This window comes from Pavona decussata, unplaced genomic scaffold (assembly GCF_977016875.1).
Source record: "Pavona decussata unplaced genomic scaffold, jaPavDecu1.1 SCAFFOLD_468, whole genome shotgun sequence".
NCBI classification, from domain to species: domain Eukaryota; kingdom Metazoa; phylum Cnidaria; class Anthozoa; order Scleractinia; family Agariciidae; genus Pavona; species Pavona decussata.
In genome coordinates, this window is record NW_028145806.1 from 181023 (window position 1) to 195928 (window position 14906).

The 14906-nt window shown below is 36.5% G+C and overlaps 1 protein-coding gene across 2 annotated transcripts in view; it reads left to right on the forward strand.

Moving 5' to 3' along the window:
- The first annotated feature begins 3623 nt into the window (after positions 1-3623).
- The window catches only part of LOC146450301 (calcium-activated potassium channel slowpoke-like), a 161333-nt gene continuing 150050 nt past the window's right edge, over positions 3624-14906 (forward strand). The window contains exons 1-9 of one of the 2 annotated variants that reach the window (XR_014860317.1): positions 3624-4863; positions 5716-5818; positions 6732-6827; positions 7393-7479; positions 8696-8737; positions 8950-9241; positions 9932-10062; positions 10602-10796; positions 11668-12774. Coding sequence is in view for 1 of the 2 variants with exons in the window: in XM_085100458.1 (XP_084956584.1) it covers positions 4616-4863; positions 5716-5818; positions 6732-6827; positions 7393-7479; positions 8696-8737; positions 8950-9241; positions 9932-10062; positions 10602-10796; positions 11668-11892 (1419 nt within the window). In the remaining variant the exon portion in view is untranslated. Of the gene's footprint in view, positions 4864-5715; positions 5819-6731; positions 6828-7392; positions 7480-8695; positions 8738-8949; positions 9242-9931; positions 10063-10601; positions 10797-11667; positions 13712-14906 lie in introns of those variants that run through there. The other variant, XM_085100458.1, reaches the window with a different exon arrangement.

Genomic DNA, 14906 nt, shown 5'->3' on the forward strand with positions numbered 1-14906 from the left:
AAAAGACATTTTGTTTTAATCATTAGGGAGTTTAAGCAGATACGACGACGACGGCATCAAGAACGTCATAAAACAATAAGATTAAATGAGCAAAACAATGCCCTGCACGTGCGTTATAAATTTTGGTACATTTCTTGGTCATCCTTGGCAAAACAACTACGTGAAATTACTAAATTTAAGGTTTTGTGGAGAATGTGAGCAAACGACGGTGAATTTGTAATCCTCTGTCTCAACTTGAACGTCGTTCTTACCAATTCTGTTCCAATAGCACAATAGATCGGCCACATTGTACAAGTTGATCGAATTGGAATGATCACAAAGTAGTGCAAGTAACGCGAAGTTATATTTTCAAGTGACGTTTTCGTTGGCGTTGCCGTCGCGGTGTCTTAAAGCCCGCATTGATGTGAACACTCTGTCGGCAGCTTTCCAGATTGTAATTTTAAAATTTTCTCCTGAGAAAGTTCTTCGCGAATGGATACATTTCGTTACCATGACTCAGTACTTTCATGTTTTGTCGCTTTGACATAAAAACACGCAAATGATTTTATAGTATTGTTTAGCGAACATAAACGAATCGAGAAGGCAGTTGGAGTCTACGACTATGTAATATTATGGGCATTCAAACACGCAAAGCAATTCTAACGAATGTTTGGTGTACCTATATTTTAACATGAAACTCCTCGCGTTTTCATAGATCCATAGAATTGGCATAGATTAATCAGTTAATGATTTAACTTAAAGGCGGATTTTAAATTAGTTTGGAAATTTTTCACCATATAATCGTGTGTTTTTAAATTCTATATAAATTTCCATGAAGAAAGCCGAAACATTGCGTTCTTTGAGTACCAATGGAACATTTCAACCAGGCATAAAAATTTCTTATATCTTGAAGAGCCCACATGGTTGCATTTCATATTTTCTCAGACGTTTTATTTGTTCTTTATCTGTACAATTATGAATATATAGCCTATTGTTAAAATTTCTTCGTTTTAATCATTGATGTAAACACTCTCTCGTCAGCTTTGCAGAGTGGTATTTTCCTGAAGAGAAATTTCTTCACAAATGGAAACATTTCGTACCGTGACTTGGTAATTTCATGTTCAATCAGTTTTAATTTTGGCAAAAAGACACCCAAATGATTTTGTAGGATTTTTTAGCGAGCCAGAAAAAGCCGAGAAGCTACGACTATGTGACATTTTCCTCAGCGTGCCTCTCAGGCACAATGATACATAACAATAAATTCTAGAAAAGTGTTCGTTTTTGAAACGAGGGAGACGCTTTCATATGAATTTTACTTAACAGTGACCTGTTTAACTCCTGAAGAAAGCAGCAGTATTTTTCGTCGGCTACTTCCAGTGATCAAACATGAACAGGCCTAGCCCATAAGAATTCAATAAACTGGAAATGATCACAAACTGATGAAAAGAAAATATCCAACCAAGCTTAATTCTTTAAAAGCTGAAAGCAAGATTCTTATCAGAAACGGTTTTGTGCTTCATTTGGAATGTGCTTGGCAGTTGGTACCCAAAGGGTAAATTATTTCATGTCTGTATGTGTTTTCTTTGAAGCTAGTAACTGTGATTCGAGCGTGTGTAGTAATGACGTTTTGATATTGCAGTGAGTGTTGGCGGTTTGTACTGTAACCTGTGAACGTTCAATCTGCAGCTTCCAAGGTGGTATTTTTTCTAGTGTAATTTCTTCGACAACGGAAATATTATGATTCCTGTTACTTGAATGAGTTAATAATTCAGCTTGAATGGGATTTTTTATAAGTTTGTACATTTTCCTTCATATAATAGTGTATTTTTAAGTTCTTCATCAACTTCCTTGAAGAAAGTTTAAACCGAAACGACGTTTTCTTTGAATACCGACAGCAAATTTCTAACCAGACAACAAGGTTACATTTCAAATTTTCTCAGACGTTTCATTTGTTCTTTATCTGTACATATGAATATAGCCCATTGTTTAAATATCTTTTACTTTATAACAAGGCTTTAAAAGGGTAAAATGTTATGTTCTGATTATGATTTCAGGAAATATCATAAAACAAACGGTTGAAATATAGAATTTTTCTATGGTTTCATTATTAAGGAAGGAGAAATACTCTTCAAAATATTTTAAAGATGGAATACATGGTATCCCATAGCAAAATTTTTATTGGAGACCGGATTTCCGTTGCGCAGGAATGACCCAAGCTGTTGGTACTCAAAGAGTAAATTCTTTCATGTCTGTATCTTGTGCCCTTGGTGCTGGTAATGTCCTTCGTGTGTGCATTGTGATCATGTGTTGGTATTAATGTGAGTGTTGATGTTTTGCACTGTAACCCCATAAAAGACGTTTTGTTTTAATCATTAGGGAGTTTAAGCAGATACGACGACGACGGCATCAAGAACGTCATAAAACCATAAGATTAAATGATCAAAACAATGCCCTGCACGTGTGTTATAAATTTTGGTACATTTCTTCGTCGTCCTCCGCAAACAATCACGTGAAATTACTAAATTTAAGGCTTTGTGGAGAATGTGAGCAAACGACGGTTAATTTGTAATCCTCTGTCTCAACTTGAACGTCGTTCCTACCAATTCTGTCCCAGAAGTGCAATAGATCGGCCACATTAAAATATTGTACGAGTTGAACGAATTGGAATGATTGCGAAGTAGCGCAAGTAACGCGAAAATATATTATCAAGTTGCATTTTCGTTGCCGTCGTCGCTGTCTCTCTCGGCAGCTTTCCAGATTATAATCTTAAAATTTTCTCGAGAGAAAGTTGGATACATTTTGTTACCATGACTTGGTAATTTCATGTTTTGTCGGTTTGACATAAAAACACGAAAATGATTTTATCGTATTGTTTAGCGAACATAAACGAACCGAGAAGGCTTTTTGAGGCTACGACTATGTGATATTTTTCTTTTGGGCATTGAAACACGCAAATTAATTCTAACGAATGTTTGGTGTACCTATATTTTAACAAGAAACTCCTCGCGTTTTCATAAATCCATAGAATTGGCATAGATTAATCAGTTAATGATTTAACTTAAAGGCGGATTTTAAATTAGTTTGGAAATTTTTCTTCATATAATCGTGTGTTTTTAAATTCTATATAAATTTCCATGAAGAAAGCCGAAACATCGCGTTCTTTGAGTAGCGACGGAAAATTTACAACCAGGCATAAAAAAGCTCTTATACGTTGAAGAGCCCACATGGTTACATTTCATATTATCTCAGAGGTTTTATTTGTTTTTTACCTGTACAATTATGAATAAAGCCTATTGTTAAAATTTCTTTGTTTTAATCATTGATGTGAACACTCTCTCGGCAGCTTTCCAGAGTGGTATTTTTCTCCAGAGAAATTTGTTCGCAAATGGAAACATTTTCGTACCGTGACTTGGTAATATCTTGTTTAATCCGTTTTTGGCATAAAAACACGCAATTGCAAATGATCTTGTAGGTTTTTTTAGTGAGCGTGAAGGAGCCGAGAAGCTACGACTATGTGCTTTTTTCAGGCAATGAAACACGACAATAAATTCTAGAAAAGCATTTTTGTTTCTGAAATGAGGGAGACGCTTTGCAATCATAATTGTGTAGTGCACCGATTTAAATTTTGTTTGCAAACTGCAAACTGTCCTATTGCTCAACCGTTCTAACAAATGGAGAGCGACCTTAATAGTAACTTATCATTGATATTTTATGTTAGAAAATCTTGGACTGCTTGTGTTTCATGCTCAAAGACTGAGCCAGGGGCAGATAATAAGGAAGTGCAAAGGCTGTATTTTCTCGAATAAACACCGTGCTCGAATAAGGCCCTGTTAGCTTACCAGTGCTTAAAGTTGTATATGCGCAATTTCTGAAGCAGAGATATGATTTTATTGATATTGAAAGCTAAATTTTAAAATCTTTATTTATAACCACCCTTTCACTAAAAATTACCACCAGCCAATGAAACATGAATATGATTAAAATATGGGCTTGGTAAGTTATCAGATTCCAGGTCTATCAGAGGTATTGGTGTTTATGTGAGGTCATTTGTTCCTTTGAATTCCTCTGTATCTGACTTTGGCTCGAAAGTAGTTTGTTCTCTTTTTAACTGTTTGCCCAGGATCCCAGCTTTTTTTGTTGGTCAAATCGCTCTATTTGAGACCTCTAGTGAATAGCTTCCCTGGCTTAAGAGGGGTTGGATTGCATTGTCAAAGTGTCTAAACTCGGTGATAAGTAATTATTTGGGCACTTTACAAATAGAGCAATCTTTGTTTGACCTTGAAGGTATTGCATGCAAACAAAACTAAGCACCTAATAAATTGAAAAATAGCAATTTGATTGGCTTGTGGAATGGAAACAGACGTGTGTTACTTTTGGTTGGTTTCGATCAGTTGCCCGAGAATATTTTCCAAACAAATCTGTGTTGGACTTTCTGTTTCCAGAAAATTGGTCATTCGAACAATTTTCTTTATTATGGTGTTCATTGGTGCGAAAGTGAACATGGCTTTGCTTTGATCTTATTACAATTGACAGATTAAACAAAAGGAACACTTAGAAACCATACCTCAAGATCAAACGAAAAACCCTCTTATAATAACCATGAGTGGATAAATTGTTTACATTTCTGGTAAACGCAATGGCTTTATCATCTTTTGTTGCTGATTATCACGACAATATTTCTTCCCTTTCATGCAGCGCTCATGTAATTATCAGCATTCAATGCCTTTCTCTGTACTGTTGGCTGGTTTTTCATTCTCTAATGAAATCCTTGTTTGTTTTTTTACCAGTCAAAACAGTGGGTGCCAAACTGCAGTTTCCTTTAGCTCCAAGAAGTGATGGAGAATATAAACAAGGCACCTACAAAGTTCTGAACAAGCTTAAAGCGTAAGTTTCCGTTGGCATCATTATTTATGCAATTCCTTATTGTTTTCGTAAAATGTTGAGAAAAGCTGCTCTCATGAAAATTCTTTGAAGTTTGTCAGGTTCATGGGTACGGTTCTTGAAAATTGCTGGACCCACTTCTCCACTACGTTTTTTTTTTATAGAATTGACTTTTCCCAAAGTAAGACCTTCAGCACAAGATAGAAGGCCTACACCTTTTCTAAAACTCTGTTTTCACTAGAGGCTACTGTATGAGCATTGTTCTGTTGTTCGTTCTTTTGTTCTTCCAACCAATAATTTGAGACCTTACAAACGGTGCAGGTTGCCCTGCACCAGATTTACATGTAGTGAAGGAACTTTACTCAATTGGATGAGATTCGAGGCCTAAGAATGTTGTTCGTCCGTACTTAGTGGTTAAATTTTCGTTTCTCGGCCAAACCTGTTTGAACGATGACTGGTGTTTCTAGTTTGGTTAGACGACACTCAATTGAAAACCACGCTAAAGTGTTTTGTTGCTTTTACCATCCAGTGCATCCATTACCAGTGGATGTGACTAGACCACTTTCCCTGACCTTTCAACAGAGCAGTATATAACGACCCCCAAACCACAATCAATAATTCATTATTCGCAAGGGAACAAGAAGAACAGACTAAAAAACTCAATAGCATCAACAACAAGCACAAAACCATTTCTGTATTATCAAGCAGCTTTTAGTGAGCATGCGCTTTGATAAGTTGAGAGCAGGTTCCTGTAATTTCATGAATAAACGAAAAAATTTCCTACGTTACTTTATGAATGAAGTAGAAACTTATTACGTCCACATAAAAGTTAAGGGTTGTTTTGTCACATTATAGCTTGAAAGAACAGCAGTCACTTGCAAATGAAAAGAACATTTGTTTCGACATCTCAGGGACATTCTACTGGTGTGAACCGACAAGCTTTGAAGATCAGTTGTTGGTATGTCATGGCGAGTCAAACGATGTGAAAATAATCCTTAATCCTACCAAAAATGATCAAAACCAGCTATCATCATCATCATCATCATCATCATCATCATCATCATCATCATCATCATCATCATCATTACCCCGGCATGTTCACAGTCTTGATAATATTAACTTGTCTGTTCATTCTGCTACCTTTCTGTCAAGTCTCGGTGATCTCAGATAGACAGCACCTTAGCAGTATATGAAGTTTTTGCTGGCTCTTGGGAAAATCAACAAATATTGTGAATTGGTTGGCGGGATTATAAATTCCTCATCACGTTTAATGAAAAGTCAGGAAATTGAAATGATTTTTGCTTGTGGACAATTCAGTTTCATTTGGAAAATAACCATTAATCAACTAAGATTCTTCTGTTTTCCCCCAAAGATCCATCATGCATGTACTGTGGAAATTATCTTGTGGATCCTGATTTCTGAAATTAACCCTGAACCTGTTCCGACGCTCTCTCCTCTTTCTGGCCTCCGGAAGGGCGAAAGACTGAGGACGAATTGGTTGGGTATCTAGATTGCTACAAATACAAATACATGAAATACTAATACAAATACATGAAATACTAATCAACATTAAAAAAAAAAAGAAAATGCTGACCTTACACCTTCTTCAATTCTTGAAAAAACGAAAAGCTTGTAAATTTGGAACAATCCTTTAATTTCTATCAGTTAGCGAATCCTTTTTGCGTCACTTAATTGTTTACTACTTATTTAACTTTTATTTTAGTCAATTTGTAAACACCAAATTTATTTGTATTTAGCCGCTTCGACTAGCTTCAGCTATTTGCGGGTAGGTATATAACCAGCTTGTAACTGAAGGTTTTAATAAAGTGTTGTTGTTACAATAACATTTTCTATCTCTTCTTTTTCGGTAGACACGTGAGGAAGCCATGAAGATAACATTCTCGCACCACATTCTTGTTTGCATTTTCAATGAAAAAGATTCACCTTTGCTGGGATTGAGACCATTGGTAAGTTGTATTCTGCAGTATTAAGAAAGTAAAATGAATAAATAATTAAATACTGAACAAAACGATGTCGTGTCCCGTCCAGAGAGGTTATCACCCCTGACAAAAGGGGGTAAAATCGCGTTTTAGTTGTTATTGAACCTTACTTCATCAGCCTGGGTAAGCATTTCACCCGCAAAATGTTTCTTAAAAACTGCGAGTTTAAGCGCAAGTTGGAAGGTTCTTGATTCTTGACACTCCAGCATGTCATTACCATATGTGGCCACCAGATTAATGAGTATGGGCTTTCTCTCTGCCTACTTTCTTGTACATGTCGTATTTTTCCACAGTGGGAAATTTATGAGAATTTGTGAAATTTATGTTCTGCTTCCCTTGCACTGTTTACAGAGACACACTGTTCACTAATTTTGCCAAAGGGGTAACAGTTTTGTGGTTTTATGTCGTAGCATGTCTGTTTTGTTCGTCAGCTTCCCCCTTTTTATTCTCAGGACAAATGTTTATGCATGTGTTGTAACGTTTTAGGTCACTGGGAGTGAGGTTTTCTCTGATACTAATCATTTCTTTACAGGTCATACCATTAAGAGCCAGCAATCTGCTACAAACAGAACTAAAGAAGATTGTTTTTCTTGGAAACAAGGATTACATGGAAAGAGAGGTATAATGCACCGTTTTATACTTACTTTCTTTTGAAACTCGTGAGTTTTGCTTAATAGGTTACCCGAATTTACGTGCTAGTGAACTAGGGCGAGGTCCGCAAAAAGAAAAGAAACAAAAACAAAAACAAACAACGGACAAGACCAATATTTTCCCCAGACGGACCGGCTAGGCTTTCCCGCTTGTGGCTTTCTATTCCGCGTGAATCTTTTTATGTTCAAGAAGTGCGAGAAAAAGCAAGCAAGTGCAAGAAGGACTTTTCAATGCTCAGCTGGCATGATGGTTTGAACAGTTCCTACCTCATAAGCTTCATTTGAAACATTTTGCTTTGTTTTTGTCAAAATTGAAACACTTTGTTCCTTTCGAACGTAAGTTGTGTTGCAAGTGGTCCATCTTAGCAAGTGGTCCATCATAAGAAAATTCAGACCTCTCAGGGAGCCAATCAGAATGCTCCTTTTCAGTTCATTCCAGTTCAGCGATCTAATAAATGAATACTATTGTTTCCTTTAGCCATTTCGTGTTAGGAAGTAGGGAGAATCTGAACATTTTTTTCCAACAACCTACACTCTTCCCTGTGTACTGATATTTGCGCAAATGAACAGAATTGAAGCAAAGCGGTGAATGTTACCGTTAGTCTTGTTTAGACGCCAGTGGGACTTTTAAGTTAAGATGACAGTGTATAATTTGATGGGGATTTGTCTCCAAGCGCATATGTTCAAAAATAATTCACAAATTTGGTCAACTTGCTCATATAAATTATGATCACTGTTGTTGTTTCGGTTCAAGATGAACAAAATGTAGTGATATTAAAGATTTCAATTTTGGCATTTTCTCTAGAATTATTTCCACATGATAAACAATACCAGTTAGCAATATCGGCAAAGCTGATGGGCTTGTGTATAAAGTTTAATTTAACCATTTACATTAAAATATATAAGAGAAAAAGGTGTATTTCTTCAGTCTTAATATGGAATACGTCTGTTCCAAGGATTTCCATTGTGAAATAGCAGCCAAAAGAATGCTCTTGATGTTTACAGGACCTGCATTGATAGCAGTTTTCTTCCTAAAACTGATGCAGCAATCCTGTATAAATATGGTTGATTTATTATTATTATCATTATTATTATTATTATTATTATTATTATTATTATTATTATTATTATTATTATTATTATTATTTGCCTGTGTCTAAAACGTTCACATTGTTTTCTTTTCAGTGGCATCAACTGTGTAATTTTGAAGACGTGTATGTGCTACCTGTAAGTTTTTTTTAATGTATTGAATTCTGTTGAATTTTCATATTAGACGTCTTGTTTGACAACAGAGTGCTATGGCACGGATTTCGACGTGCAACATATGCAGTAACTGTACTTGATTTTGAGATATATCAAGTGTGAAGTTGTTAGGCATTACGTTATTGATGCCTGTCACTGCTCACTGCTAAATCTTTTATTTGTCTTACATGTCACAGGGCTCTCCGTTCTGCCGAGCAGATCTCCGAGCTGTAAATGCCAATCTAGCGGACATGGTCGTTTTCCTTTCGCCTTCAACCGCCAGCAAAGCTGACGACCCGAAGCTTGCCGACAAGGAATCGATTTTGGCGTCATTAAACTTGAAAGCCATGTCGTTTGATGATGCAGTTGGAATGTTGAGTGAAAGTACACGCAATGCTTTTACTACCGGGCTTGACTTTAGTGAAGGACCAGTGGTTGAGAGAAGGGGATCGGCATATGGATGCAATATTCCTATCATCACGGAAGTGGGTGAGTTACACCATCCGGCACTACAACAATAGGCCACTTTGAAGCTATGCTGTCACTGATGCACTGTTTACTTCACTTAGGCATGTAATTCAAAAAGAAGAAGAAGATACTTTTATTTAAAACAGGGTAATTCTTTCAGTAATTATAAAAACAAAATTACTGTTACCAACGGAAGCCCTAATTACAATGTTAAAAATTCAAGAAATTCTAAAAAGATCACACACATCAAAATGATAGAAATACAAAACTATTAAAAATCTATAAAACTACAAATTTTGATTGAAAACCATGCTGTCATGGTAGGAAAATACCTTTTTTGTTAACTCTAATTTAACTCTCGATAGTCTAATGTGGTTGCTCTGTCTAGTAGTCCTTTCGATGCAATCCTTATTGAGATTAAAATAATTAACAAAAAAATTGTGGGCAAATGTTCTTCAGTACCTTCTTAACTAAGGCTAGAACATGTTTCTCTCGTCTATCACATAAATTTAAAGAACACCAGTAATGGCAATGGTATAAGCCTGAGAGAAACGTTGGTCTAGCTTGCGCCAAAAATATTCCTCGTAGATGTAAACCCTTTGGCCGTTTTGAGAAACAGTCCCCACGATCTCCATCTCCCAAACTAAGCTCCACGGGGTAAAATAGGGGGCTACGAACAGTCTTAGTTATTTCTATTGCATTTGTGTTCAGCCTTTGACCAGAATGTGCAGTACTTGGATATTGACGACGTTGATGACGAAGACCAAGAGCTTTATCTGACTCAGCCATTTGCTTGTGGAACCGCCTTCACAGTGTCCATGCTGGACTCGCTTATGAGTGCGGTGAGTACACATTGATAACTGAAGGTTAAACAGTACTTGCAGCTCTATTGAATTGTGTAGTGCAATTTATGGGATTTGATTGGCTTAGCGGCCATGATATATGAGCAATTATACCATGCCCGAGATATAGAGACCATTACATCGTCTTCGGGTTGTTCTTGCAAAGCGAAATCAGCAAGATCTAGCAATATCTCTTGATTGTTTTTAATAAAACAATTATTGCACTCATGCTTGTTGGATATGAGATGATTATAACCAACTAGGCGTTACGCGCCTCGTTGGCTATCTATCATCCCATATACAACGCGCGCTTGAATAATTGTAAATTATATTATTGATAAGTGAGATCTTTGAGCTGATCTTCTTATTACTATTCCTTTAATACTAGTTTTCTCTGTCCAGTAATTACGGTTATACCTGATTTTACATTCCTGGCATTTTTCCTCTGTTCCCTGGGAAACTTCTGAAATCCCATTTTAGCTTAACTGCTAGAAGAATGGTTGTTAAATTTTGGATGGATTTCTGTTTTTCCATCATAGACATACTTCAACCCAGACATTTTGACCTTGGTTCGGAATCTGGTAACCGGTGGGGTCAACCAGTTTTTGGAAGAACACATTGCCGAAGGTGATGGACTGAAGGGAGGACTGGATTCTGAACAAACCGCAGACACCAGGAGTCGATGCAAAATTGTGCAAATATCGTTGTTTGATGGACCACTAGCACAGTATGGGGTAAGCCTTGAAAGGGAACCTCTACTCCGACAACAAATTGACGTCAAATTGTTGGAAATAGTGTCAAAATTCTAAATGTTAGTTTGAAAAGTAGAAATAACGTTCAAGTGTGCTAAAACTTCGATATCATTATCGTCTATTTTCCCTTTTAAATTGAGGACAGGAGACGACAGACAATCACGCTTAATAACATTTGTGCAAGCTTCCTCCCTTCTCTTGGAAAGGGCAGTGATGCCAGATTGAATTAGGGCATCGTCATAGTGACAGTTCGACAGAAAGATGCGTAGGGCCCTTTTTTGTACAGATTCTATAACGTCGTCTTAGTACTTTGGCAGGGCTGCCCAAACAGGGCAGGCATATTCTAGTACAGATCGTACAATGCTACGGTACAATTGCACTCGCTGCATGATGTTGAGGCCACTCTTCTTAAGCGCGCGCAGTGCGCACAAACACTTGTTGGCCTTTTTGACTACATGCTCTATGTGTACGTTCCATGAAAGATCTTCAGAGATATAGACACCTAAGAGCTTATAAGTTACAACCCTTTCAATGACAGAACCCCTAACGGTAAGGGGGCTGGGGGGGAATGGGCTATACTGCATAAAAGGATTCCCTACCGCACGTACACAAATTGAAATTTATACAATAACGAATTGAAAAATTGTCAAATACTTGTGAAACGCCGCATCAGACTAGCCACGAACATTTCACAAGTATTTGAAAATTTTTTAATTCTTTCTATTCTTTCTTTATTTTATTTATTATTTTTGTTGTTGTTGTATTTTCCACTGGTGAACCACAATTTATTATTTTTGTGTACTTTGTTCCGCCTTTTTCATTGTTTTGACGCAAATTTCATTTCGTTTTCCAGGATGGAGGCAAGTTTGGCGATATGTTTTTGCACGCTTTGCGGACCTCATCCATGATTTGCCTGGGTCTGTATCGGTTCCGAGACAGTCACAAAATACAAGTTGGTATCCCGTCATCCAAGCGATACGTGATCTGCTCACCGCCGTATCACTTTGAGCTCCAACAAACAGATTTGGTGTTTGTATTGGCGCATTCGGATCCACAGCTGGAGAAATTCAAGTCGTAATCACTTCTTTAAATACGCTTCGTATCACATAATTGTTCTGGGCGCAGTTGTTCAAAGCCTGATTAAGCAAACCCTGGGTGAACGTGAAGTTTGATTCGAGCTTAAATACTAATCAATAAGCAATTTTCCAAAATATTTTCCCCTTCAGTTTTGATTTAGACTTTCTTTACCTTCAGCTTAAAAGCAGCTCTTAAAAACATTTTTGACGAGCGAGATGAAAACTTCTGTTAACGTTTAATAGGGGATTAGCGTTAATCAGCTTTCGAACAACCGGGCCCTGAGTATTTCGAGACGTAAATGATTGACGTTGCCACAGCAACGTGGCAAAGTTTCCACTTTTTTCTCCGCAGAATCTGGTTGAATATCACATGTAATATCGGAGTTTGGTAAATGTTCCTCCAAATTCTCTTTCCTAGCCACATTAATATACACTCGATTGAAAAAACGTTGTCAAGGTAGAAGGTATAAATTATGAAGGATAGGAACCAACAGCTTTTTGGGAAGAGTTTCACCTATGAGCTTATTTGCATTCCTCGTCTTAAGGAATCTTCTATTAAAAAACACGAAATAGGTGCATGCTAGGTAGATCATCCCATAATTTCATTAGGTTTGTCGTTCACACTTTTTACGGGACAAGGTACGTTTCAATCGAGTGTGTACAGTTTTACTTGTCACATCGCACATAATTTCTTAACACTGCGAAGGACATTCATAATATAATCGTTTCGAAATTAAGCCAATCCTTAATTGAACTTTTTATGGGCATTTTTAGGAATTAGATAATTAGTTAAATTTGATCATTTCCGTCGTAGAGTTTGGACTTTTTGACACAGTTGAAGCTTCAATAACGTAAAAATTAAGATAGAAAAGAAAAGGAGCAAAGTTTTTTTCTGGCATGTTGGCGTTGGAATTGTTTTATTGGAGAACCTATGTAACAGGATGGCAGTATGATTGTACCTTGACTCTTGTTATTTTCTTCCCTGTTTCTTGCAAAACAGGAAGACTTCAGATGGATAAGTTGTACAGTATTCTGTTGTAGAAGTTCACAATGAACATATGAACCTTACAATGCACTCTACGTTTTATACTATGCTTTTGAAGGCCGGACTGTTGATTGAGAGAAGCCTTGCACGGTTTTATTTATATTGTCATTTATTTTGCAATATTTATTTGTATATATTTGTTTTATAGCAAAGCATCCGAAAACGGAACATGTGTAAATTTCTAAACATAAAAAGATCAATTTCTGCCATAAAATGGCTCAGTCTTCGAAAAGTTGTGTGCGTAGATTATACTGGCGTCCTGGACGTTACAGGTTTTTTGAAAAAAGAAATTTGTTTTAGTTATCTTGCTCCTTGTGGAAATGTTTCCAGGCATTGTAAACAATGTGCAGGCAGTAATAAAATATTTTCCTTAGGGTGTGGTTACTGTAAAAGCTGTAGTGATAGTTAAAATTTTTTACTGCCCTTTTTTGAGTTTCATTCAAGTTTATCCTTACATGTACCGATTAGAATCAGAAGGTTAGTACAATTTACACGTTACAGTTTGTCGGCTGAAATATTACCAGTAAACTCACCAAGAGATAAACTAACCATTAGCAATGCCATACCTCCTTACAGGCAGGGCTTCAGAATAAGCCAATTGTGTGCATTTGTTACATAAGAACAAGGAAGAGAAATAGGCATATCGATAGAATTACGAAATCATTTTTAAGAGTTTTACATTTTTATTTAATATAAATGCAACATAGACTGTATACTTTCATGAGTTTGTACTCTGCAATTGCGTTTTTAATAAACTATATTTGGTTTGGAAGTAATTATGGCTGTTGCTATGCTTTTTATGTTTTATGCTTGACTTCAGGTGCATTTTCGTACAAGAGACTTTTTAAATACAGTCGACTCCCGCTAACTCGAACCAAAATCGATTTCCCCTGGATTTCCGTCATACATTTACTGTAATTTTACTCCCGGTGACACGAATCCTCACCAACTCGAACCCCTCGTTATCTCGAAGCAATTTTCAGGTCATTTTCATATAATTTTGCCCTCGAAAACTCGAACCATGTTTGTCTTTGAAACCAGCAAAGTTTGCAGTACCTAGTCTTCTAGTTGCTCGTTTTGTTTCAATTTACTTTACGTTTTGATTTATAACTTAGAAATACAGTATTGTTCCATTTTTAAAATTGACACTTCGAGAAACTGTATGAATAGAAATACTCGGTAAATACCGTTTTCCCCCTTATTTCTGGCCAAGTGTGACATACACAGTCCACTAAGAAAGCATTATTTATATCAAACTATAACAACTTTCAACACAAGTATGTTCTTACTTGTTTTCTGGGTTTTTGTTTTCGGCATTTTCTGTCACAACATGCTACGTTTCAGGTACAGTAATTCTTACATCGTAAAATATCTATCTAATTTCAGGTACCGTGAATTGTAATAATGTAGCCACTTAAACCTGGCGGCAGCTGATTGAAAGGAAGTTTGTTGTACGATTCCGCTAACCCTTTTTATTATACAAACACGAGTGCTTTGCTAGAAACTATTACAATGGAACCTGGATTTAACGAACCTCTCAGTATAACGGTCCTCGGAAAAACGGAACGATATTATTCAGCCCGGCCAAAGTTACGGTAAAATGTATGGAAGAGAACCTCGATATAATGAAATCCTCGTTATTACGAAAACAATCTAGAAGCCCAAACATAAAACGCACCCCAATGTAACGAATAAATATCAACACGAGACAAAAGATGAATGCGAAACAACGAAAACAATCCACTAAGCCACTAAGTCCCACTGAAGCTAACGACGCAGTGAGAGCGCTACGAAATTTAATTATGACATTTGACAAGTCAGGTGCAAAAGAAAGAATTTCTGTGTTCCCTCTCTTCAAAGGAGGATGCATTCTTACGTATGCAAAAAAAAAAAAAAAAAAAATCTTCATTGGAAGAATTTTATTGATTAAGTAAGCTGTATTGATTATTTATTGAATAAGTTGTCTAAGTT